The 27,730-nt window shown below is 38.8% G+C and overlaps 1 protein-coding gene across 5 annotated transcripts in view; it reads right to left on the minus strand.

Annotated features, from left to right (window-relative positions):
* FNBP1L (formin binding protein 1 like) overlaps positions 1-27,730 on the minus strand; it is a 97,017-nt gene that overhangs the window by 20,588 nt on the left and 48,699 nt on the right. For 4 of the 5 annotated variants that reach the window (XM_034778398.1, XM_034778396.1, XM_034778397.1 and 1 more), the window contains exons 2-7: positions 19,757-19,872; positions 8,616-8,669; positions 6,388-6,535; positions 5,923-5,985; positions 3,053-3,157; positions 2,312-2,440 (exon numbers count right to left, since the gene is read on the minus strand). In XM_034778398.1, the coding sequence (XP_034634289.1) occupies positions 2,312-2,440; positions 3,053-3,157; positions 5,923-5,985; positions 6,388-6,535; positions 8,616-8,669; positions 19,757-19,872 (615 nt within the window). Of the gene's footprint in view, positions 1-2,311; positions 2,441-3,052; positions 3,158-5,922; positions 5,986-6,387; positions 6,536-8,615; positions 8,670-19,756; positions 19,873-27,730 lie in introns of those variants that run through there. The other variant, XM_034778401.1, reaches the window with a different exon arrangement.

A 27,730-nucleotide genomic window follows, 5' to 3' on the forward strand; every position in this document is an offset into this window, starting at 1 on the left:
CATCCTTGGGAAACATCGTAAGAAGACAAAACCATGGGTCACAAATGAAACACTACAAATGTGTGATATTAGAAGAGAACTTAAGAGAGACAAGAACAGCACTGAGGGAGCTGATAAATACAGAGTGATTGGCAGAAAGATCCAGAAAGGAATGAAGGTGGCCAAGGAGATATGGATTGAAAAACAATGTTCTAAAATTGAAGAGTGTATCAATAATAAAAATAGCAAAGGAGCCTTCCAAGCTGCAAAAGATCCGATGAAGAAAGGATGGACCAAAGCTAACGCAATTCAAGACAAAGAAGGGAACAGTTACAGAAGAAAGGGACATCATCAATAGGTGAACAAACTACTGCTCTGATCTATACAACCACCAGACAAATGCAGATCCTAGTATCTTAGACAGCCCAGATTGAACAGAGGAGGATGACTTTCCAATACTATGTGAAGAAGTGGAGACAGCTGTGAAATCACTCAAGAATGGAAAGGCTGCAGGTATTGACAACATCCCAGCCGAATTGATGAAATTCGGAGCAGAAATAGTAATAGATGTACTCACCAAGATCTGTAACAAGATCTGGCAGACCAATGAGTGGCCCTCCACGTGGACACAGTCACTAATCATCACTCTGCCAAAGACAGACAACCGCAATTGTGTCAAAATTACTGGACCATAAGCTTAATTAGCCATCCCAGCAAAGTGATGTTGAAAGTCATATTGAACAGATTGAAGCCACAAGCAGACAATATCATCGCTGAAGAACAGGCTGGCTTTCGTGCTGGAAGAAGTACTACAGAACAGATTTTCAACCTTCGTGTTCTATGTGAGAAGTACTTACAACACCAGCAGGACATCTATCACGTCTTTGTTGACTTCAAGAAGGCATTTGACAGAGTATGGCACGAAGCTCTCTGGGCAAACATGAAGAAGTACAACGTTGGTCATAAGCTTATTCTTACCATTAAACAACTGTATGCCAAGGCCAGCAGTATAGTTCTCGTCAATGACACAACAGGAGAGTGGTTTTGCACCACTGTTGGAGTCCGGCAAGGCTGCCTTCTTTCGCCCACACTGTTCAACATTTACTTGGAGCGCATAATGACTGATGCCCTAGAAGATCACATATGCACAGTCACCACTGGGGGCAAACAATCTCAAATCTTCGGTTCGCTGATGACATTGATGACTTGACAGACAGCGAAGATGAACTTGCCAATCCTGTGAAACAATTTGATGAAACCTCCACAAAATATGGCATGGAAATCAGTGCAGAGAAAACCAAGCTGATGACAAACAAACATGATGGGATCAGCTCACATATCACTGTCAGTGGACAAGGGATGGAGACAGTGAAGCAGTTCAAGTATTTAGGGGCAATCATCACTGAAATTCAGGCAAGAACTGTGCAAACAGCAGCAGCAGTGGCAAAGCTAAAGCCAATTTGGAGGAATAAGAACATCTCCCTGGAATCCAAACTGACACTGCTGCACACAATGGTCATCTCCATTTTTCTGTATCTGTGCGAGACATGGACCCTTACGGCAGAACTTGAACGGAAAATGCAGGTAGTAGAGATGAGATACTTCTGTAAAATCGTCACCCAATGCGCTGGATCATATGAAGACCTCCTGATGACCGTGAAGAAGCGCAAGCTGAAGTGGTATGGCCATGTAACAAGATCATCTGGCCTCTCCAAGATCTGGCCTCTCCAAGGGACAGTACAGGGGAAGAGAAGAAGAAGTAGACAGAAGAAGAGATGGATTGACAACATAAAAGAGTGGACAAGAATGGACTTTGCAGAGACTCAAGCACTGACACACAATTGTCAGGGGTGGAGACAATTGGTTGATTGCTCATCAATGATGGTGTTCCAACGACCAATGCGGTTATAGGAGTAGCCTGTGAAGTTCCCAGTGTTATCCCAAATGCTTCAACAGACTTCCAAGACCTTTGAGGGATTTCCCATTTGTTGCCATCCATTGATCACTTTATATTAAATGAATGCTGCACAGAATCTATGTCCTTGAAAGAAACATTTTCTTCTTTTGCAACATGATTCTAGTATTTAAGCAAACAAAAGGAAGCTTGCTATTTATAACAATATTCACAGAAACTATAATAGTATTACATTTCTAAATCTAATTGCTATGAACAATACATGTAAGCTAATAAAAATCTAGACATATATGCTTTAAATATCTTATATCAGTTTAGGTGTTGAAGTGATCTACCAAGATGATCTCTTTCTTTAAATTTTGAAATCCTCTTCCCCTCAAAAAATAAAGGAATTAATTGTATTAAATATTGTTTTACCTTGTAAATCTGAGGAATGACAATGTAGTAATGTTTGTGTTGCTCTCCATTAAAGTTCTGTAGTTGTGCAGCATATTCATTTTTGTTTTCATCTGCCATGTGTGTACGCAGGTTTAATTGTTGCTTAGCCTAATGGGAAGTCACATCAGTACAAACATGCCTCATTCGTGTTCTCTCAAAAGAAATGTAACATTACTTTAACTAGCTTTCCCATCAATTACATAAAAACATTAGTCACAGTAGCTGTGGAGGCACAAACATTTTTTCCTATAATTAACAAAAAGGGAAGGAATGTGAGTGCCACTAAATTTGTAATGTCAATCTACAGGTCATATTTAGGAACTGCCATAAAAACTTCCTCTGCAGCCTTTGGACTAAAGGTGGTTCAGAAGAATACATTAGAATCCATTAAACTAGATTCTAAGCACATTACACCACAAATTACATCAGACTAATAACCCCATCTACAGCTTCTGTCTTAGACATTACCTGTAATTTGCTCTGTGATCATCCTTTGAATAATTAAAAGACTAAAATATGTCAATATGCTGACACACTGCCTCATTACACCGTACATTGTTTTAAAAGATGAATTATACTGTTACTTTGATATTGCCTAAAATATGTAAATATATTATGCTGTTCAAATATTGCTACAAAACATAAAGCCATCAAAAATTAATATTTTCTAATAATAGTAACAACAAGAAGGAGGAGAGGAAGAAGTGTCATGGGTCTTACCTTCTCAACATCAGCCTTGGTTGCATTGGTGTCGTTGTCCAGCCTTTCATAGCTTTGCTGTGCCTTTTCTGCCTCTCTGCATTCTCTTTCAAATTTCTTTTTGCTCTATAAAAATCATGAAAACCATATTGCATTAACAAACCAACAGACAGTTACAGCAACTTCAAAACCTAGATATCTAAGCTTCCATTTAAAGTTTCCATTAATCTTGGCTGAGAAGAGCCTTCACTTTGAAAATCAAAGCACTGCTGTCTTGTTCGATCTGCAGTCAAACCACCCTTTCTCCAGGGGTTTTAACTTGCTCCATTTACCTTAATGGGGTGCCAGCACAGAAATGTTCAAAATAGGTTTTAAAAATATTATACAAGCAACCAGAGACAAATTTAATTATAAAGAAAAGCTGGGTCCAGATTTTAGCTCAGATTTGGGGGGGAGGGGGCGGGGAGAGAGACCGGGGAAGAAAATCCAAATCTGGACCGGACCCAGACATCTGTAAAATTTTAAAATTAATTTATTTAACCAATTTGTTACAACGATGTTAATTGACAAGATACTGAGCATGGTTTAGCAGTGAGCATAGACCAGAACAAAGAGTGTTCAGCAATGTCTCAGCTAACCACTATTAGACCCTCTGACACGATGCTGAACAAGGTTCGTCCTGGTCTACATTGACCACACTAACCCATACTTGGCATCATATCAGCTAACCTTACTGATGACAAATCTGTCAGATATGGTAAGATTTCACAGCATAGATTAAGCCTTCAGAGGTTTGTTGTGAGACTCTGTAGCCAAAGACAATGTATCTTCATGTATTTTGAGAGTATCTCACAGAGAAGTGCACTGTCGTTTTTGCCAACCTACTGAGACTGCAATTCTCAACACATTTACTGTAAAGTGGTCTCTGACTGTTGACACCTGATAGCTCTATTTTATGCCCCATTATTAAACATCCAGGATGAGAAAAGGCTGTTACCCATCAGGTTTACCAAAGCCCTATTAATTCCTTATTTTTAAGCCGGAATTAGATGGGACTTGAAACAATACATTAAGGAAGAGACATAAACACCAATAAATGATGAAAGTATGTGAGCACATGAAGTGCTAGCATCTGCCTGAATGGTGTTTTTCAGGACCGGTAATGCTGTTTTCCATAGTGCCTGAAATATATTCCTCTGCAGATATTGAGAATTCTTCAGTTTCAGTCACCTTGATTTCCAAGACAGATGATTGACTCCAGAAAAATCACCAAGATTTTTCCTGTGCAGTGGTATGTAATTCTAATTTATTCTGACATTCAGAGGGAAGTAAGTGTTTGTAATATTGAAGTTTCAAAGATGAACTGGAAAGCTAAAAATTAAAACTGAGACAAACAGTCTCTCCAATTTACCCATCATTGGAGGGGCATTCAGCTCAGAAATAAGTTTTAAATAACCATCTTTAGTGAACTGAGCAGTGCCCTGTGGATTTCACGGAGAAGAGGGGAAAAAAGGTCAATTAAAATTTTATTTCTGCACTGCATGTCCCTCAGTCTGGTAAATGGGGACCACTCAGCATAGAAATCTGGGATTAACTCAGTTTTCACTTCTATTCTAAAATTAGTTCACCTTAAAATGATTTAACGATTTCCCTTCTCTCTTCCTTCCTTCCGTTTGGCACTGGTTCAATGGAAATGTTTCAGAAGTGCAAATGTTTTTGTAATTTTCCTCCTGATTAGCACCTTCCTTTCCAAAAATTTAGTAACAATAGTCAAGATTTCTAAAAAAGAATGTTGAACGTTTTGGAACAATTTTCAGCAACCAACTACTACCCTCTCTTGACACTTTACAAATGAAGTATTTTGAAATCCTATTGCTTATCCTCTCTTCTTTATGTAAAGCATGTGTCTTCAAAATCTTTCAGTCTTCTGACTCTGCCTTCCTAAATATGAATCTTCCATCTCTCCACCATTGTTTCAGGATATCTGACCAAGATGCAACACATTCTAAGGATGGTGCATTGGCACAGGGGGAATCTGTGTCAATATCACTTCAAAAGTATTACTGATTCATGGAAAGTAGAATTTATGTTCTGCCTCCTTTTAAACTGGGCCTTTCAAAGAATGGAACCCTGGAGTACTCTGCCTGTATTCCTCTATTAAACTGAGTTTATACTGACTGTAAGTGAAATAAACAAAAAAGGACTATACAATACACATTAGTTATAGTGGTATTCTCGAATAAACCTTTTGTTACAAGCCATCTTGATCAAGTACAGTGCTGATGACAGACTTAAAGCTTTGATTTCCTAAATCATGCATAAATAAATGCTACATACCTTCAAGTCTTTAAACACAGTTGGGTTAATTTGAAGTTAATTAGTAAGAACAGAAACTTAAGAAAATCTACTACAACTACTAAGGAGGCAGCAGGAAATCTATAAAAATGTGAAAAGATGGAACGTAACTAATGAAACTGCTCCACAAAATAAGCTACTTCTTAGATAAACTGTAGGTAGTTACAATGAGAGCAGGCTAGGAGAAAAGGGACTGATAGCTGAAGGATTGCTAGGCTGAAGGATTGCTAGTAGATGCCTCCGGGGTATAGGATGGAGTGTTATTTTCAAGAAAATTCTAATATATTTGAAAGCTACTTCTCTACGTCACATAAACCCCAAAAGGGTAATTCCGACAGAGAATAACAATTTACAGAGAAATGAATTAAGTAATGAACTATAAGTACATTGTATTCTGTCCTGGCTACTGAACAATAAATCTAATGTGATCATTCAGTGATAAACACTAAACACAGACTGATCAAAAACACAAAAGCAAACGTAATGGCAACAGTTGTGTAGAACTGTCCGCTATTAATATTAACAGAAAAACTCACATTATCCATTTGTTTCCAGCACATGTCAAGATACTGCTGAGCTTTTCGCCCCTCTTGAAGATGCTGTAAGGGCATAAATAAGACATTTTCACAAATCTCAGATACTGTTAACATTACTGGTTTCTGTTCTAGTTTACATTCAGTATGCTTTGTCAATTGCTTACTAATTTATCAAGGTACTTTATTGGAGATATTACCATCCATGCAAGAACAGCACTACAGACCAAGGTTATTTTTGTACTCAAAGTTATTAATGGGCACTATTCTATGTTTGTATTTTGAACATCATAACAAGTAACTATGTATTAAAGAGAGCTACTCTGATGTTCTATTAAGTTGCACATAAAACTTATAATTGAAACTACTGTCACATTTATACTACTGACTGGACAAATAAATATACAGATTCTTTGAATGAAAACAGTCATTTTATACACTATTGTTGCATAAGAATATAGGAATTACCATTTTTCTTTCTGTTTTTAGATCATGAGAATATCTCATTAGTTCTCCATATACTCTGTGTCCCATTTCTTCTGCTACTACTTCTCGTTGTCCTGCATAGTCATTTAACTCATTAAGGATGTTAAAAAAGGCTAGACATGATGTAAACCTGACAAAATACACATTAAAAACACAAGGTGAAATTGATTTTTACTTTCACTAAGCACTTTTTTACTTCTTTATTTAGCCATTAAGAGAACTTCTTTATTTAGCCATTAAGAGAACATAGAGTGTGTTAAAATTAGATACACTGCAAATAAGCCTTAGACCAATGTTGAACTACAGTGAAAATGCACAGTGGGGAAAGCCTATGTTGGGCCTAAGACGTACCACATTCTAATGTCTCTTCATACACAGTTTATAAGAACATGGATTTTGGGGAGTGGAAAAGAAAGAATAAGAATACTACCTGGAAGGCCCTGCAGTATAGTGGTATCTCCTAAGCTGCCAACTGAGAGGCCTGAGCTTGGGAACGGACTTAGGTCCCTAGGCTCGGAGGCTGAACTTGTTGCAGAGATGATGTGCTTGGTCTTGAGGGTGGAACATGCCAATCATACCACTCATATGCATCCCGATGGATGATCTACAGAACAAGTTTGCTATCAGCTCTGGAGACAGCTGCCTGTTTGCCTGCCCACCTCTTGGCTGGAGGTAAGGTGCCACTATGGCTGGCACTAAAAAGGGGGAGGGGGAGGGGCAAAAATAAGGGTAGAAAGTGTGTGTGGAAGGGAGGAAAGAAACAAAAACAGTCACCATATTAAAATATGCATCTCTCTTTAATTATGGAATATTGCCATCTTCTTAAAGCTGGCAGGGCCTGAATTCCATTGTGAAGTTGGAAATCCTGACTCCTGCAGTCCAGATTTCTTTGAGGTGGGTTTGAATAGAACTTGAGGTGTTTCTGGTGGGGTTCCTCAAGGCATTTCTGCATAGCACTTCCCTGGCTGCAATGTGAAATCCATCCCACATGATATCCTTAGGTTTTCACCATTCTTTCATTCATAGTCCAAATATTTATACTTTAAAAACTAGCACTGTGTTTTAATCAGACATCAAAAATCATCAATGACAAGGATAGCAAAACAAGCACTTCTCTTAGGCTATGTCTACACTGTAGTTGGGAGTGATTGTAGGCTTACATGTGCTAGCTCTGCTGGAACCAGTGTGCTAAAAATGGCAGCATTGGTGGTGGCTCAGGCTAGCCTCCAAAGGACAACTCCATGGGAGATCTTACATACATACATAGGCAGCTAGCACAAGATGCCAGCTGTGCCACTGCAGCCACACTGCTATTTTTTAGCACGCTAGCTCAAGCGTGTACAGCTACCTGAACTGGGAATCACATCTCCCCACTGCAGGGTACCCTGTTTCCCCGAAAATAAGACAGTGTCTTATATTAATTTTTGCTCCCAAAGATGCGCTAGGTCTTATTTTCAGGGGATGTCTTATTTTTCAGAAATGAAAAATGCCTTATTATCGGTGGATGCCTTATTATCGGGGAGGTCTTATTATCGGGGGGATGCCTTATATTACAACGAGAGGCAAAACTGTAAGTAGGCCTTATTTTCGGAGGATGTCTTATTTTCGGGGAAACAGGGTAGGTGCATCTTTACACTACTGACAATGGAGTTGCTTAACATGCAAATGGTCATCCAAATCTACTTTGCTTCTCGGAGGCAAAGCAAGTTGCCAGAGTAACACACTTGAGTTTCACTAGCCAAAAATAAATGACAATTCAGCATGCAATCAAAACCCAAGTCTGCAGAGCTGCACTGGTAAAACGTTCCCAGGATTCTCAAAAGGTTAATAAAAATTGTAAGAAAAAGAAACACACACATTATGGCCAAATTATTCCCAATCCTATAAAAGTAATGCCAGAATATATATATATATTGCACTAAAACTTCACTTTCAAACTCTTATGCTAAATGAAGTTTAATTTGGAAAGCTGCTAATACAAATTACCACACTATCATCACTTTAAGACATCAATAGTGGGAACAGTAAAGCGTGATATTTAATTGTAATGGAACAAGAACCCAAACAGAGGAGGTCCTGATTTCATTCATTTGCTAATTTATCCGTCAAAAATATTACACAGAAATATTACACAGTTCCATTAAAGATTAAACAATATACAGTGGTATTTGCTATTTATATATGTAAAACTTTAAATACATATATTTTACCTGGGCTCTTCATCTTTTGATGAACGTTTGGGACAGTACTTCTTAACCAGATTTCTGTTAAAGGTGAAAAGTATATATACTGTATTATAAAAGCATTTTTCTAGTTGCAGTTTCAAAAAATAAATAAATAAATAAATAAAAATAAAAATTGGAGAGGGACATAGCGATAAAAAATAGGCCCCAGTGCTGCAATGGATATTCATGGGCAGAGCCTTATACCAGTGAAGGTCTCTTTGCAGCACTAGGGTCACATACTGTAAACTATTTGAACCAAGAATTTGATACGACTTCACAGGTCAAACTCATTTTGGTGTAAACGCAGTGAAGCCAACAGAGTAATATATATTTTAAGGCACCAGTTGCCATAGTAACTAAATCACCTCATTTATTCACCTCCAACTTAAAAGGCTCACAAACAGCAGGGTTTATATTACATTTACTATCCTACCTGGAGACACAAATGATACAGACAGGCACAGCTAAGCAAAGTGCAAATCATACAGTCATTCTGGGTACCACATTCATGACTGTTTGCAGAGAAAGCCAGTGACCAGGGTCTGGCTTTCAGCAGACATTCAGAAAAGTTATTTTAACTACACTACAGTCGTTGTTTTGAAAATGAGCAGATTCTTAGGGTGCAAGATGCCGAATCTTTTTTTAAATGGAGGCAATACCTTACACCTGAAAACATCATCAGTGTCCCTGGAAATATCAACAGTTCAAAAGCTACGAAAAGATAATCTAAAAAAAAAAGAGAGAACGAGGTCCCTAATATGCTCTATGTAGCACGTGGACAGACTGCTGTGCTTTTGAGGAGCATCATTTACTTTAATGGACATAGCCGTGCACCTGCATGCTACTCAATGCAGTCTTGATCAACACATTTGCTGCACTAAGTCCTCTAGTCAGACACTGATAACACAGGGATGCACTGCTACAGAAATAACTGCAAGATTAGTGCCTAAATTTTGAAATGCAGTAGAACAACATTATAAAGAATCCTGTGACATACCAATGCAACATAACGTGCCCTCAATCTTACAAAAAGGGGAAAAAGAGAGAGAGAGAGAGAAACAATACTTGAGTGTCAATTTTCAAATACAATCCTTCTCCAAAGCATATATTCCCCCCACTCCAGCCTGGCTGCACCAGATTTACTGTCCCCAAAAATAAGATTTATTGCCACCGGTAACAACTTTTCTGAAAGCCGGAAAGATAACTGTAGGACACCATGAGAGTCCTGCCTTTAAAAAAAACAAACCCACAATTAATTCTCCCCACCCCCCTATTGTCAGTATGCGGACAAAGATCACATCTTCATACTGCAGTATCTCTTTTTATTCTAACAGACTTCAAAATTCTCTCACTTTTTATAAACCACAAAAGTTGCAATTATAGCTCCATTACTGATCTCCCTGCCTCTGTCTAGAAGGAATTTTGTATCTTTTTCAGCAAATACAGAATAATTTTCTGTGTCAAAGTGAAATAAACCAACCATAATTTTAACAAAATACAAGAGGATCTGGCACTTCTCTGGCCACTGGCACATCTTTAAATCTAATATTTCTACATTTTATTTGATTTTCCAGTAATTCCAATAGTCTCTATCATACGATCAGATTTTATCATGTTTTATGCAACCTGTTATTCTCATCAGTTTTTGCTTGAATTTACTGAAGATTTTCTGCTATTTAATTTAAGAGTCTACTTCAGTAGCTCTAGTGTCCAATGTGGTCATGTTAGCAGAAAACTCTTTAGTTTTCCTTCCGTAATAGTCATGGACTTTTGCAGAGCATTAGTTCTTGTCAGTACTTATTAAAACCTTTCACAACAGAATCTGTATCACCCAACTTTATTGTTAAGAGTCTTCTGCAGCCAACAGAAGATGGCAATGAGTACAGTCTGAAGAGGTGTCAGGTTTGTTTATAAGTATTTTGAAAGCATATGAATTTCTTCCCCAGATATTTTGGTAAAATACTGTGTATACTGCACTTTCTTCACCATTAAATCCATTTAGTAGCTGCAATGTGAAAGGCAAATAGCAGAACTAACTCCTGTATATTTTCCATTTTAGGCTGCTAATACCATACCCAATACTGAGACCCCATACTGCATACCCCCATCCTGTATTTCATTTGCCACAGATTTTTATCCACTGAAACAACACACTATACATTTACAATCCAAACAATAAAAAACAGTACAAATTAGCATATTATTTACATATTCCTTTAGGATAGCATTTGCCCAGGCTTCCCTTTGTTCACAGTCCTAGGATTTAAAAGTGCAGTTACACTGGAAGGGTGACTGCAAGAACAGCACTCTCTTGCTCTGCTGTGTAACTCAAAAGCCATACTGTCTCTACTTATTTTACTAATACTCTCACCCTTCACACTTTTCAGTGTGACAAAGCACCAAAATGTGGATCACCTATGTTTTGTTGCAACACAGTTTTCACATAGGATGTTTTTTAAACCATAAAAGTGTCTAAGGATGTTTTCTCACTGTGAATTAAATAAGCTAGTTATTCAAAGAGAAAAATGGGGAGGGGGAAGAAATTCCATCATGTGCAAACAGAAGAAACCCTCCCCAACTCTCACCCTCCCCAGGTCAGCATTAAGGTTTAATTTCTGAACCATGCAATTCCCAGCGCAGACAATCTAACACTTGAGCTAAAGAAGTGTTATTTCTCTATTTGGACCAGGCCCTTTGGGGAGGTTGTGACACTTCAGCAAATTGTTGTGTAACCCACTGACAAGCAGCACTAGAATGCTGGAGATCAGGATTTTTGCATTCTATTCCTACCTCTGTGAAGGAAGTGTACCTAGAAGTTAGAAAAGTAGTTGTAAGTACACAGATATGCAACATTCTGTGAAGAGGCAGTATGACAGAGTAGGCAAGACTTGGGCCTGTCATAGTAGAAACTTGGGTTCTAGTCCCAGTTTCACCAGAAGTGACCTTGTTCAACCTCTCTTAACTTATATGTAAATTGGGGGGAATGATACTTGCCTCTGTATGGAAGGGGTATGAAGCAATGATCAGTGGAGAAGTGCACAAAAATATAAGCAGCAGCCAGTGTGGAAGAAGAGATCTTAATCTGATCTGTGAGCCAAGGAACAGTGGGTTTACTTCCCTCTCCTCATGTACATGGAATGCTGCATGGCTTGGCAATGCCCAGCATCCCACAGGAACTCTGTGGCAGAGGCAGACATAGAACTCAGTTCTCCAAAGTGGCACTCAGCTACTTGAATCATGAGATGCTCCTTTCTCTTCCTGCAGTAACCTGCCTCATTCAATGCACACCTTCCAACTTCCACAACAAATGAGGCAGGGGTCGCACAGACAATCACCTCATTCACTACACAACCCTGATTCATATCCAGAGCAGTTCCTAACTTTCCTAATTTCCATTTTAGGCTGCTAATACCATACCCAATACTGAAGACCCCATACTGCATACCCCCATCCTGTATTTCATTTGCCACAGATTTTTATCCACTGAAACAACACACTATACATTTACAATCCAAACAATAAAAAATAGTACAAATTAGCATATTATTTACATATTCCTTTAGGATAGCATTTGCCCAGGCTTCCCTTTGTTCACAGTCCTAGGATTTAAAAGTGCAGTTACACTGGAAGGGTGACTGCAAGAACAGCACTCTCTTGCTCTGCTGTGTAACTCAAAAGCCATACTGTCTCTACTTATTTTACTAATACTCTCACCCTTCACACCTTTCCTAATTTTTGAGTGCTTGACTTTGCAACATTAACATTATTTTACTATATTGTTTTATTTTTACATGCAATTTCCTACTTTTTAAAAAGCAAAGTAAAAAAATAAATCCATCATGACCTATATGGGGGTCAATATGGTTATCGGCAAAACTGGAACCTTTAGACCTATAGCACAGACCTCCTCTACTTGAGCTACCATAGTAACTGATATGCACAGTAGGATGTCATCCACTATATCAGCTAATCACTCAAGAAGACGTTTTTCCAGTGGGTTTAACATCTATTTACTGACAACAGAGGTACTGACAGCTTGGAGGTGCTAGAGCTTCTTAATGAAATGGTGTAAGAATTTTCTAACACAGACAAAGCAAAGTATTTTTCATAATTTTATTCTTAGAAATGGCAGAACTGATCTTTCAAAAATATTCAGTCTGAAGCAGACATCAGGCATGGAAAGTTCAGTCTGAATAAGTAAAGTTTGGCAAAGTTATAAGCAACTGAAAACAGTGTCTTATAATCGGAAGTGTTAGGCAATTTTAACTGTAACAACAGGCATCACTACCAGCGCCCTCTACAATAAAGTAATAAAGTAACCTACAATGCCATTTTTATAGCCACTTTTCCAACTACCAGCATATCTCTGCTCATCATGCTATTCCCTTCAAAAGACTGAGCTCATAATGGCATCTCCTTCCTGCTTTATATTAAAATATAACTCCTAATATTAGCTGAAGGGGGAACTCATTTTTCCATCCAAAACTTCTGAAAATGTGTAACGTAAGAGATTATATAAACACCACCAATAAGATACAGAGCTAAATACTTGTATACCTATGATGCCCAGAACTATTTCACAAATTCAACTTTTACTGTTCTAAATCATTTTATGAATAAAAATTACTTCAGAGGGCAAATTACTCTTGAGGTATAGACAAAAATTTCTCTCCAATATCACGGAGCCCATTGTTTGTGTGCAAATTCTACTTGCTGTGCTGGTAGAGATTAAAAGCAGACAAGGCTCCATGTATCTGGATAGGTTTGTGTTTTTTCTCATGTCAAAAAAGACAAAACCTCTTCCTTGGCACCCAAAATCATTTTCCTATGTTGCTTTTTCTGATATTATTTTATATTCCTGCCTTACACTCTTTATATCAAGGCTTACATTATAAACAGGGAACTCCTAAAATACACCTCATTATTATTCAGAAGGTGAAATCCATAATAAGCATAACAATGCTGTAACTAGGCAACTGTGCAAGAGCCTTTTCAAGAGAAGATTTTCTGGCATGTTACTGATAAGAAAGGAAAACCACTTAATATAAAGCATACAGTTTAGAATGGCAGTGGGGGAGGGTCATGATTACTGATGACTTAGTAGCATGCTGATTTCTGTTCTAGTTTTATTTTTCCAGTGTGATGCTATTTTTATTAATCATTTCTAGGAAGACAGAAATACCTTATGACAACCTTCCCCCCCAAACAAAAACAACACACACTGTAGCATTTAAACCAAATTAGCCAGCAGTTGGATCCTGACTGCATTTGGGCTCACATGAATTTGTAATTTGACGCATCGAATTTTGTCAGATTTTCTAAAGACTCAGCAAACAGTAAATAGCTCAGGCTTCAATGAGTGCAAAAGATAATAAACATAGAAAGACCGATCATGAGTGTAAGAGTCGGAGGGAAAACGGAAGGCATGGAGAGAACGATCAAAGGAGCACAAAAGGCTATTCTAAAATGAGAACACCAAGTCTTGAAATGCAAAGAGAAAATGAACTGATGTCCTGGAAAATAACCCTTAGGTGCCAGGGAGTTTGTGAGGACATGAGGAATAGAAGCTCAGGCAGCACTCGAGAAAGTATCTAGACAGGTATCTCTTGGAAAAAAGAAAAATGTTTGACATTTGTATCTAAACTTGAGTTTAGCTCTTGGAATCTAAATATATTGGTCTGTCCAGATGACGAGGCCAAACCAAAAAAAATCTAATAAATAAGAAGTCTGTTAGGTCTGGACCAAATTTTATTTTTTCCAAACATTTTGCTGAATTGAGAATTGGGCGGGGGGAGGGGGGGAGGAGAAACTGTTTCAAATAAACCAAAACATTTTGGGTCAACCACAAACATTTTTTTTTCAATGTGATCATTTTCAGGTGTTTTCACACACACACACACACACACACACACACACACACACACACACACACTCTCTCTCTTTTTTTTTAATTGGCCAAATTTCAAAGTGGAACACCATTTCAACATAAAAAGTTGAAATATAACATTTCAAAATGGTCAAAATGAAATTTTTTGACATTTTTGAAATAAAAAAAAGTAGTAAAAATTATTTGTTGAATTCTATCTGAATTGTGAATAGATTCAGAGATCCAAAAAATACATTTTTCGGCAAAAATACCATTTGCAAAAAGAATTTTTTTAAAAATTCACCTAGCTCTATGTAGGAGGAGGAACTGGCAATTATACCCCCATCAGTAAGGCATTGACATAGGGATCTGCCCAGATGGAGCTCACTGCAGACATGGTGGACTTAAAGTGAAGCTGAAGAGTAAGAATCTAGACTATGAAGCTTTTTATTCTGTCAGGTTCTTAATGACAACTCAGATTAATCTTTTCTTCCACCCCCAACCCACAACGTTTTGAATCTTTAAGGTCACAAGATTTATTAAAAGAGTTTATGATGAACAGTTTGTTTAGCATTGTAATTATCTTCTGCAATACAAAGCAAACACACTGGAAAATAATGAGAGTCTATTTTAGCAGAGCATATTATTAGGATCTTTCTCATTTGCAGAATAAAGAAAACTCATTCTGTCATTGTGAGGATAGAAAATAAAGAGTTGATGGCTTAGAAAGCTGACAATGGAATATGACTCTTTTTACCTCTAGGACATCAATTTAAATCCCACCCAGGTTAGTAATGATTGAAAGTCATTGCCGTTGCTAGCCTATGTGAAATGAGTTATGGCTAAGCTTGGCAGAATTTGATATTTTAAAAAAATAATTTTGATGGATAATATCAATGTTTATTTTTAAGCATCTTTTCCCCCAACTTTTATCTACTTACATTTTTGCATTTGTAGGAAATTATGGGAGGGTCATATATAATAATTTAACAACAGTATGAGATTGAAAAAGTTAAAGCTTTATAACAGTTAAAACACCAATTGTCAACTTTACATGTCAAAATATATCAAGTAAATATCCTTAAATCAAACTCTACTAAGTTTTCAAGCAGCGTTTTTCTTAATTGAAATTTACAAATAGGCAAAGTATCAGTGGAAATATTTTTTCATCAGTTTGTGTGTACGATGAAATCAATATTTACCAATACAAATCTAATCCTTCCAGTCTAGTTATGGCCCCTTACTCAGTGGACACATATCCACAGTGTACATATGGGCACCACTTTTCACATTAATTAAATGGTTTCAGCAGAGATTCTTAGGATTACTAAGGTCACAGAAACTGAACTCATCCCTAACAGTGGCCTTTCTAGAAAAGGATTTACACACACCAGCAGGGTGGAGTGGAGAATTTTGGACTCCCCCTACCTGTGCTGTGCCCAAGTCTGTATATGAACAAATTATTTCACAGTCTAACAGGGTCAGTTCAGCACCATTCGCAAGCACTAAATTAATAAAATTAAAAATAAAGTGGGGACAAAATGAGGGCTCTAGATTAAAAAACATTTTATTGCAGCTGAAAGTAGGATGGTCAATTTTTTTAGTGGCAGGATTAGACCACTTCGCTCTCTGGTTTGGTGAAAAGACTCAAGGACGAAATAATTATTGCTTAATGAAATCTAGAGGTTAAGATGCTTAGTACTTTTAAAGCATATCGTGGATCTCCCAATTCAACCCTCTTTGGAAGTAGTACTAGCTTTCAAGGAAATGTGTCTATTTTCTGTAACATAGGATGGAGTTATATAAATCTCATCAAGTGCCTCAAGTCACTACATTACAGCATTTTTCTGTAAATATTTGTATAGAGGTGTAGTTATCTTGAATTTTGCATATGGTCTTAGGTCCATACAGTGCTGTAAGCAGCGTTACAAGTGGGTGCAGTTTCATTGACATTCTAAAAGTTATTTTGATTAAATGACTTCAATACAGTTGGAGCAATCAACTCTGAATTTGACCTGCAATCTTTATATTCCATTAAGGGAGATTTTGGAAGTGAATTATATTTAAAGTTTACTTTCACAGAATATGAAGCAATGCAATTAGAACTTCCAGGCCTTTTGATATTTAAAGGAAAAGCTCCACTTTTAATGGCACTCTAGTAGCTTGAAAGATTGGAATAGCACCAACTAACAGTTATGGTGAGCACTGATCACAAAACTGTTTTAATTTAATATCTCAATAAGTTATCAGAAAAAGCACTCAACTGAAGACAAAACACCATAGAAAGGAACTACGTGGTATCTGAGTACAAAAAAAACAAAAACAAAAAAAACAATCTCTTTGGAATATGAGAGTTCATATGCTTTGGTTCTTAAGGTAATCACTAAATGAAAATTTGCCACATCCACATTTGGATAATAAACAACAGCTTAAGTTTTCAGCTCCAATCAAAGGAAAACAGATTTGAGAAACAAACACATATGGTGGTAATCTGCATTCCCATCTTAACTTTTAAGCTTACATTTAAATAACGTTTCTCTGTTTCTTATATATAGCAATTTTGGTAAATATGTCTCAAGGTGGCTTGAAATGTACATTAATCTGCTACAAAGAAAAAATAACAACTCAGTAGTACACATTAGTCAACAGGGGATAATCACCATTACAATTTAAGCAAAACATTTTCTATAACTAACTTAAATCAACTAGATGACTCTAGAGATCATGGAATATTACATAATTAGAGAACAACGCTCATCCAGAATCCATAGGAGTGGCTTTTTCCGCCTTGCTCCAGTTTAAAGCAGCTGAACAAATTCAGAATTTTATTTTGTGTTGAAGTTACGCTAGTTATACTTCTGCATCACATAACAGAAAGTTGTATCTCCCACTACAATAGTGTTAGCATGAAAGAAATGTGCTGAACAGAATAAAAACAAAAAGGAGTTAATCTCTGGAATTGTTTTGATTTGACAAAGAGGAAGTAAACCAAACAAACCTCCTCCCTTTCATCAACAGTTACTGTATCAAAAACAACATCTGATAGTTCATTACAAGTATCCATTGACAGTATAATAATTTGACACACAATAAAACCAACTTTTTGCCAATCATAAATTAAGGACAAATTAAATATGCATATAACTGAATGACTTTGTTAACCTACTGCATATCCAATTCTACCTGTCCTGATCCATGTTCCTGGAACTTTGCAACAATCAATAACCTGCCCATTCTTTGGTTCCCCATTAACATATTATGACATTATAAGTTTTACACACCTCTTCTTTTGCTCCTCTTTAGTTGTGCTCAAGAAAATGACTGGTTAGAGCAGAAGTCTCCAAACTTTTTATGTACAAGATTACTTTTTGAATTTAAGTGCAACCCAGGATCTACCCCGCTCTTTCCCCGAGGCCCCAACACCTTCCCGCTCACTCGCTCCCCCCCACCCTCATTCACTTTCACCGGCCTGGGGCAGGGGGTTGGGGTTCGGGAGGGGGTGTAGGCTCTGGGTTAGGGCCGAGATGTTCGGCGTATGGGAGGGGGCTCTGGGCTGAGCCTCGGGCAGGGGGTTGGGATGCAGGAGGTGGTGAGGGGTGCAAACTCTGGGAGGGAGTTTGCATGCAGGAGTATCAGAGGGGTAGCCGTGTTAGTCTGAATCTGTAAAAAGCAACAGAGGGTCCTGTGGCACCTTTGAGACTAACAGAAGTACTGGGAGCATAAGCTTTCGTGGGTCAGAACCTCACTTCTTCAGATGCAAGAGGGAGCTCAGGAGGGAGCTCAGGGCTAGGGGTTGGGATGCAGGAGGGCGTTTGGGGTGCTGGCTCTAGGAGGAGGCTCGGGGTTGGGGTGCGGGTTCCCGCTGGGTGGCACTTACCTCGGGCGGCTCCCAGTTGGAGGTGCAGCAGGGCTAAGGCAGGCTCCCTGCCTACCCCGACCCCATGCTGTTCCTGGAAGCAGCCAACACGCCCCTGTGGCTCATGGAGGGGGCCCATGTGGCTCTGCGCACTGCTCCTCCCTGCAAGCACCACCCCCACAGCTCCCATTGGCCGGGAACAGGGAACTGCAGCCAACAGGAGCTGCGGGGACAGTGCTTGCAGGCAGGAGCAGTGCGCAGAGACCCCTGCCCCCGCCCAAGGGGCCGCAGGGGTGTGCTGGCCGCTTCTGGGAGAGGCGAGGGGCCAGGGCAGGCAGGGAGCCTGCCTTAGTCCCGCTGCACCGCCTGACTTTTAGCGACCGGGGATCGCGATCAACTGTCAGAGGCTCCAGTCGATCACGATCTACAGGCTGGTGACCACTGGATTAGAGCAAATTATAAGGGTATACATTTTTAATTTATAAAGTGCACTATGCAAGAATTCCAAGGCACTATACTTTTCAGGAAGAATTACAAATCTTATCCAAAACAATATTAAAAATGAAAGAATGAAAGGTTTGTTTTTATATAATACTGACATAATAATACAGATAATATCAATTTTAGAACACAGTAGGTAATACAGTTCACATATGGACAATGCAGTCCTTTATAGTTAAGGATCAACATTAAAAAAATCAAGGCACAGACAAATCTGAAGTCAATAAGGCGGCCCCCCTCTGTAAGTTGGTCAAAAAATAAGCTTCTGTTACTTAAGCAAAGAGGTGACTTGTTTGTGCTGTCTGTGAAAAAGTTTTTGATTTATCTGTCCAAATAAAATGGTTTCCTCATTTAAACAGATAGAATGAGCAAAACAAACCAACACAGAGCTGCGAAATGGTGCTGCATTCTGAACACTTCAATCACTTCTTGTGCTCTTTACATTCTTATATTCCTACCTTCTGAAATTCTGCTCACGAATGACTTCTATCAGATTTCTAACACAAAGAAGTGAATTCCGCCAATCCAACATAACAAATAGATGCTAAAGCTTCTGCTGCTAAACTTTGTTCAACAGAGAAGAAACCGAAGAGCTGTCTGATGTGAAAAGATTACTAAAAGCAAACCCCAAAACCAGTGCAGAAGTATCAGTAGTTCTTTAAAAGTCTCAAGATTCCATTGAGTGTATCTTTTAGGTTCAAAAGACGCAGGAGGGGAGAGCACTTTGGACCGGTAAATCAGAAAAATCTGTCTCTCATGAAAAGTAACTAATGATCTAATTCAGACAACTGATGAAAAACAGACCTTGAACAACAGAATCAAAAATATTTATCTACCCATCTAATAATGTAATTCAGAATAATTGTTGCTGAGTAGGATTTAAAAAAAAAAAAAATAACTTACCTTAATTGTTTTGCATAGTTTTGTTCAATCTCTATCCTTTCTTTTACAAACTTTGCATATCTCTCCAAGAAGTCAATGCCCCACTGTGTATGCTTGTCTAAGTTATCAAATTGATCCTTTAAAACAAAACAAAGAAATCAATTAGCTACACAAGGTTTAAAAAAAATCACAAAATTCTATCAATTTCATTTAGTTATGAAGTTGTGGTCTTCGATATTTAGATATAATTCACTACAATGGGGATAATAAAGCCAGTCCTATGCATATCACAACCCTCATATGCCAGAATATTAGTAAGCTAAAATCACGTGTAAACATACTTTTGGCTCTTCATGTAAAAAGCACCTGTACTCATATTTAAAAATTATTCACAGTTGATTTTTTTTTTTCATAAAAAGTAATGGCCATTAATATTTGTATTACTTTAAAAATAAACAATCCTTTTCAATCAAGGAAGGTTTCCAACACAACACTGAAAATATAAGTGGAGACAAGTGTTCTGTAATTGGTTAACAGACTATTTAAGTACCATTTCTTTCACAAGAGATTTTTGAGGAATTTAAAAATTCCTCAACACAGACCCTAGGTATGGTTTCTAGGCATTCAAAAAAGTATTTACATCCTTAAGATCACCCAATGACAGAAAACATACTTAAGTGATACTGTACAACAAAGCTGGATACATTCCGTATTTCAAACACAGATAGTCAAAGTCATCAGCAAATGCTCACTCCATGATAAGTGCTGGTGACGGTCTCCAGACAGAGCAAAGCTAGTCCTAAAAATGAAGAGCGCTATGACAAACTGGCAACAGAAGACAGAAACTGGATTTTAAAAAAGCAGATTTCTTTAGAAATGATCAAAAACCCTGTTATATTGCTACCTTCAAAGCTGAATTTTCACTATTACAGGTGGCAGATCAACAGGTCAAGCAAACATTCATTGAGGGTGAAGAAGGAATCCAAAAACAAAAAGGGGAAACTTGAATGAATATCTAACAAAAAATGAAGATGCAGTTCAGTAAACCACACTGCACACATTCATATTTTTATATTAAAAGTTTAAACTATGCCATGCTGAAGAGAAGTCCAGGATTTGTGTTTTAATCTGACAATATTTATTGTAAATTCTGACTATATTTAGCACACCTACTCATGAACAATTGCTCGATAGTCTAAAAAAAACACGAACAAATGTAAAAACAAATACAAGCTATCATACAGTGTCCCCCATAGAAACTGTGTCCAGATACACTTGATAGTTAAATAGTACAGCTATAAAGTAAAATTAAAAATTAATACCAGAGAAAGAAAGTGATGAGGTATAGGCAAGGCTAATTGTGTTGCCTTTACATATTTAAAGTTTGCATAATAGAACACTACTTCATTATCTTAAGCTATGCACCATGCCTGGCAACCCTGATTCAATATTGCACCTTAACTTAATGAGTCATACCAGCCTTTCCTACTAACAACTTTAATCTTCTTGTTCCAATGCACACTACAGTGATTTGAAGTTGCATCAAGGAATGCTGGGGTACAATGCACTTTGGCAGACTTAAACAATATAACACTGATTGAAATGATATCTGGAAGATACTGGTAGTACAAATATACCATAATTTAGGGTATACAAGATCAAACAACATTTTATCAGCTTTGACAAATGTAAGGAAGAAATTCAAAATTAAGATTGCTCTCAAATCTCAACCTGTTGGGTTTAGGGCACTGAAGCATAGATTAAATATATCCCACACATCTAATTTGTGCCATAATGGTGATTTAAAGACAGTGTCGACCTTCACTCTACATTTCTTTGAAGTCAGACCCTGAACATTGTTAAAACAGGGTTTTTTGGGAGGCATTAAAATATCATATGTAAGCATAAATTATAAGTTTCTCAGAAGCTTTGCTCTTTTATATTCTGCTTTTGTTTTCGTAATTACTTTGACAATATTAGCCTTGTATCCAAATGAAGTCCCAATAAGTTGTTTTTGGTAGGGAGCCAATGGTCAGAGCCATTAAAAAAGACTTCCTTCAGTGAACAGCAAAACAATTCCTTTGCTGTCCTAGTTTCGGCTGCTTACTCCACACTACTTTGATTTGCTGCCAAGGTTTAACTTAATATTCTGGAACACCAAACTGTTAATATTTTAGAACACATAATCACAGAGAATATCTTTCCAATATTACAGGATCAAATAAAAAAACAAATAATTTGAGGGATCAGCTAATGAAAATTACTTATTTACTACTGACATATAAAGATGAACCTGTATAAGTAATATACCTCTCTCCTTCTACCATTAACAAAAGGATCACTCCTCCTCACTGAAAAACTTTCCTTTCTTTACTTCATCTTCCTCCATCTCACTCTAGAAGCTGCAGGTTCTGAGCAAGGACAGCTAGGGATAGGAGATCTTGCTTTTGCTTCCATGAGAAGAATAATTTGGCATTGAATGAAACAAAGGCTGCTGGAAAGAGAGGTTGCTCACCATGTGTAAAAAGAAGAATAGGAGTACTTGTGGCACCTTAGAGACTAACAAATTTATTAGAGCATAAGCTTTCGTGGACTACAGCCCACTTCTTCGGATGCATATAGAATGGAACATATATTGAGGAGATATATATACACACATACAGAGAGCATAAACAGGTGAGAGTTGTCTTACCAACTCTGAGAGGCCAATTAATTAAGAGAAAAAAAACTTTTGAAGTGATAATCAAGCTAGGCCAGTACAGACAGTTTGATAATAGGTGTGAGAGTACTTACACGGGGAGATAGAGTCAATGTTTGTAATGGCTCAGCCATTACATGCCTCCAGCTTCCATCCAGGACACACCACACGATCCATTGTCTACAGCCAAGCTTTAAGATATAACCGCATTTGCTCCAATCCCTCGGATAGAGACAAGCACCTACAAGATCTCTATCAAGCATTCTTAAAACTACAATACCCACCTGCTGAAGTGAAAAAACAGATTGACAGAGCCAGACGAGTACCCAGAAGTCACCTCCTACAAGACAGGCCCAACAAAGAAAATAACAGAACACCACTAGCTGTCACCTTCAGCCCCCAACTAAAACCTCTCCAGCGCATCATCAGAGATCTACAACCTATCCTGAAAGATGATCCTTTACTCTCACAGATCTTGGGAGACAGACCTGTCCTCGCTTACAGACAACCCCCCAACCTAAAGCAAATACTCACCAGCAACCACACATCACTGAACAAAACCACTAACCCAGGAACCTATCCTTGTAACAAACCCCGATGCCAACTCTGTCCACATATCTATTCAAGTGACATCATCATAGGACCTAATCACATCAGCCATACCATCAGGGGCTCGTTCACCTGCACATCTACCAATGTGATATATGCCATCATGTGCCAGCAATGCCCCTCTGCCATGTACATTGGCCAAACCGGACAGTCTCTACGCAAAAGAATTAATGGACACAAATCTGACATCAGGAATCAAAATACTCAAAAACCAGTGGGAGAACACTTTAACCTGTCTGGTCATTCAGTGACAGACCTGCGGGTGGCTATATTACAACAGAAAAACTTCAAAAACAGACTCCAAAGAGAGACTGCTGAGCTAGAATTGATATGCAAACTAGACACAATCAACTCCGGTTTGAATAAGGACTGGGAATGGCTGAGCCATTACAAACATTGACTCTATCTCCCCGTGTAAGTACTCTCACACCTATTATCAAACTGTCTGTACTGGCCTAGCTTGATTATCACTTCAAAAGTTTTTTTTTCTCTTAATTAATTGGCCTCTCAGAGTTGGTAAGACAACTCCCACCTGTTTATGCTCTCTGTATGTGTGTATATATATCTCCTCAATATATGTTCCATTCTATATGCATCCGAAGAAGTGGGCTGTAGTCCACGAAAGCTTATGCTCTAATAAATTTGTTAGTCTCTAAGGTGCCACAAGTACTCCTGTTCTTCTTTTTGCGGATACAGACTAACACGGCTGTTACTCTGAAACCTGTCACCATGTGTAGTAACTGGAATTGATCAGAGATTTTTGGTAGTGGTGCCCATTCAGCCTGCACATGCAAGACAAAGGCTATATGGGGCTGAGCAGGCGAACCACCTTCCTTCTCCACTGCAAAGTCCCACAAGGGCAAATTCAAAGCAGAGGAGGAGGAGAACGGGTAGTGAAGCACCCACAGGGGGACACATCTCAAAGAATTCAAGTTACTGCAGAAGGTTAGTAAACTCTCCTCCTTCTTCAAGTAATGTTCCTGTGGGTGTGCCACTTCAGGTGACTCCCGAGCAGTACCCTCCTAAGGAGGCAGGAGGCTGAGAGCAGAGTCCAAGAGAAAAGAGAGAACTGAATTGCCTACAGCAGCATCTGATCTTGCCACAGACACCAGGATATAATGATTAGAAAAGATCCGAACAGAGGACCAAGTTGCCGCTCTACAGATGTCTGCAATTGGTACATCCTTAAGTAAGTACATAGTGCTATTGAAGAATGTGCTATCACTTTCAAAGGGGATTGGATATCAGCTCTGTCATAACAAGTTTTAATACAACCATAGATCCACTTTAACAGCCTCGGTTTTGAAGTTACCAAACCCTTTTTTCTACCTGCAATGGATACAAATAATCTAGGGCATTTTCTAAATGGTTTGGTCCTGTTTTGGTAGAAGGCCAATGCCCTTCTGACATCTAGAGTACGGAATATGGCTTCTTGACTAGTCCGATGCAGTCTGGGGAAGAAAACCGGAGATAAATGGTTTGATTAATGTGGAATTCTGAGAACACTGTAGGTAACAATCTTGGATGACCCCATACCAACACTTTAGCTCTGTTGAATACCATAAATGGGGGATCCACCATCAAAGCCCCCAATTCTCATTCCCTTTGGGCACAAGAGATCACTATCAGAAAGGCTTTCTTCATAGAGAAATCTAACAACAAACACATAGCTAGTGGTTCAAACATATGCTTCAGAAAGGAAATTAAGGACTAGGTTCAGGTCCCAGCTACGAGTATGTCTCTGATTTGTGAGGAGATATTCAACAAACTTCTTTGGAATCTTGCTGTAGTACGAAGAGTGAAAAATCCCCTATGAGTGTGTGAAAGGCTGTTACTGGTGTTAAATGAAGCCTAATGGAATGCACAGAAACACCTGATGTTTTCAATTCCAACAGATAATCTAATATCCTAGGAAGAGGAGAATGAATTGGAGAAATCTGTTGTGATAATATTTCAATTTCTGGAGGTAAGTATTTCTTGTAGATGGTTTAATAAAACTTGTACCTCTGAGGAACAAGATAGCTCTATTCCTAAGAACCACTGAAGAATCATGCTTGGAACGTCAGAATCTACAAGTTGGAGTAAAGTGTTTGACCAACATCTTGAGTCAGTAGGTGAGGACTGATCGGAAGCTTCCAGGAAGGATGAGAGGTGAGTCTCATTAGATACCAGATTTGTCTAGCCACATTGGTGTAATCAGTACAACTCTGGCCCAATTTTATTTGATCTTGTTGAGAATCTTTAACAGTAATGATGTCAGTGGAGATGCACAGAGAAGTCTTTTCATCCACGAGATGAGAAATGTGTCTCCTAGAGATAGGGGATCGAGACGCCCTCGCCCCCCGGAACAATACCTGATGCATTTTGAGTTGGTTGCTGTGGCAAATGTATTGATCTCCAGGAACTCCCAAGCTAAGAACATTGTGTGGAGGACTCTGGAGTTTAGTTCCCATTCATAATTTAGACATAAATGTCTGTTGAGGTCATCTGCCATGGTGTATTGAATACCTGGTAGGTAAGAATCTGAGATGACTATGTGCTTGGCTATGCACCAATTCTAGGGTTTTATCACTTCAGCCCAGAGAGATGAGGAACATGCTCCTCTCTGATGATTGATACACACATGCCACACTGTCTTGTCATGATCTTTATTGACTTTGATCTGATTAGAGGTAGAAAGTGTAGCAAGCATTTCTGACAGCTCTCAATTCAAAAGATTTACGTGTAGAAGCTGCTCTTGTAGAAACCATTTGCCTTGCACCTTAAGAGGTCCCAGATGTGTCCCCCAACTCAAAGCAAAGCATCTGATATTTTCACTGTGGTAGGGGGATTTTGAATGAATGGAACACCTGTTCACATCTTTGTGAGGTCCTTCCACCTACTGAGTGCAGAACCCACCGGGGAAGAGCATAACCGGCCTAGACTGTGTTTGCTTGATTTGTAAACTGTTCAAAGCCATCCCTGTAGACTTTGAAGATTTAACCTGGCATGCTACACTACAAAGACACAAGCTGATGTGTCCCAGCAGTTGAAGGCAATCTTTTACTATCATTTAAGGACTTTCCTGAATCCTTGAGATGAGATATGCTAAGTGCAAGAAATCTGGAGGAAAGGAGGTATCTTTTGAGTCCGCAAAGACCTTGAGATCATTAAAGGGGAGATCTTCAACGGTACTCTGAACCTCTCCCTGAAAGCCTAACATCTGCAGCCAAGGTGCTCTTCTCATGACCACTGTAGTGTATATAGACCATGCTGCAGAATCTGCCATGTCTAAGGCGGCCTTAAGGAGGCCTGAAGCGAGGTCCTTGCTAGATACTGGCCCCCTTGAATATTGGCTTTAAATTGGTCACAATGTTCCTCTGGCAGATGCTTAATAAAGGAATTAAAATTTGTTATAATTAAGTAGTTGTATTTAGCCATGAGCACCTGATGGTTTGCTAATCTGAAGTGTGGCTGATGCACAGGATTTGTGGCCAAAAAGATTGAGTCTCGGGTCTTTACTGAATGAGCCAGACTTTGAGCTATGTTGTCTGTCTTGTTAATTAATGACTTCCACTATGAGGATGTTTGGAGCTGGGTGAGAAACAGAAACTCAGATTCCCTGGCCAGAACCTAATACTTTTTAATCCATGCCCTTGCAGGTAGGCAATGTTGTAGCTGGGGTTTGTCAAACAGTCTTAGCAGACTCCATAACAGCTTCATTCACTGGAAAGGCAATTCTCAGAGATGACATGGTGTGTCAAATATCTAGGAGTTTATAGCAGGACTCCAGAACCTCCTTTAAGGGATTCTGAGGTATGTCAGCAATTTGCTTCATCAGTTCCTGAAAATGCCTGAAGTCATCTACCATAAAAGGTGGTGGAGGCATACCAGCTTCATCTGTTGATAAGGAAAAAATATTTGTAAGAGGTGTCACCTCCTTATCTGCCTTGCTTCTTGCTCCTCAAAGGTCTCTTCCTCTGGCATAGGTGGAGACAGAGGGGACTAAAGAGAATGGGCCCTTCTCTATTCCCTCAAGAGGGCGGGAAAGACCTCATAGCAAATTGTTGGCAACAGAATGCCCACAGATCCCAGTGAGGCCACTGAGGGGGGCCAAATGGCAAAAAGTGGAGGCATTCATCTGTGTTCCTGTGATGTGGGTATCATTTGAGGTCTACCCTCCTGCAAAACATCAGTGTAGGAAGGAGAGCGATGTGTCCTAGAATAGACAGGGGAACCCTACCCTGAAATCCAAGATGGTGGAGAGCTGTTCCGCTTGCAAAGCAGACGAGGGCAAATATAGTTATTGAGGTGATAAAGGGGTTAGTGATTGAGAGGATCTTGATGCTGAGAAATGCCTGGCACTCATTAATAGGGGAGACTGGCTCCAAAGAGCTTAGGATACCTGATCTCTTGCAGAACTGATGGTAACAAAAACTGGCCTGGGAGAGGACCTGTGGAGGATGGCTTCAGAACTCTTGGCCCTGAAAGCTTGGCCTCAGTGTGAGTTGGCTCAGATTCCCCTAATACCGTAGGAGGTCTCGCAGTCTTTGGTACCATTGAATTTTGTGATATGGTACAGTGCGTTGTTCAGGGACGGACTTATAGCTCTTTTCAACCATATCTCTGCCAGTCTGGGTCCAAGTACCTGAACTCCGTGAGTCTGTCTTAGACTGACCTTTTTTCTTTGTCCTTGCAATACCAGCAGC

The sequence above is a fragment of the Trachemys scripta genome, chromosome 8, assembly GCF_013100865.1.
Source record: "Trachemys scripta elegans isolate TJP31775 chromosome 8, CAS_Tse_1.0, whole genome shotgun sequence".
In the NCBI taxonomy this organism is placed as follows: domain Eukaryota; kingdom Metazoa; phylum Chordata; order Testudines; family Emydidae; genus Trachemys; species Trachemys scripta.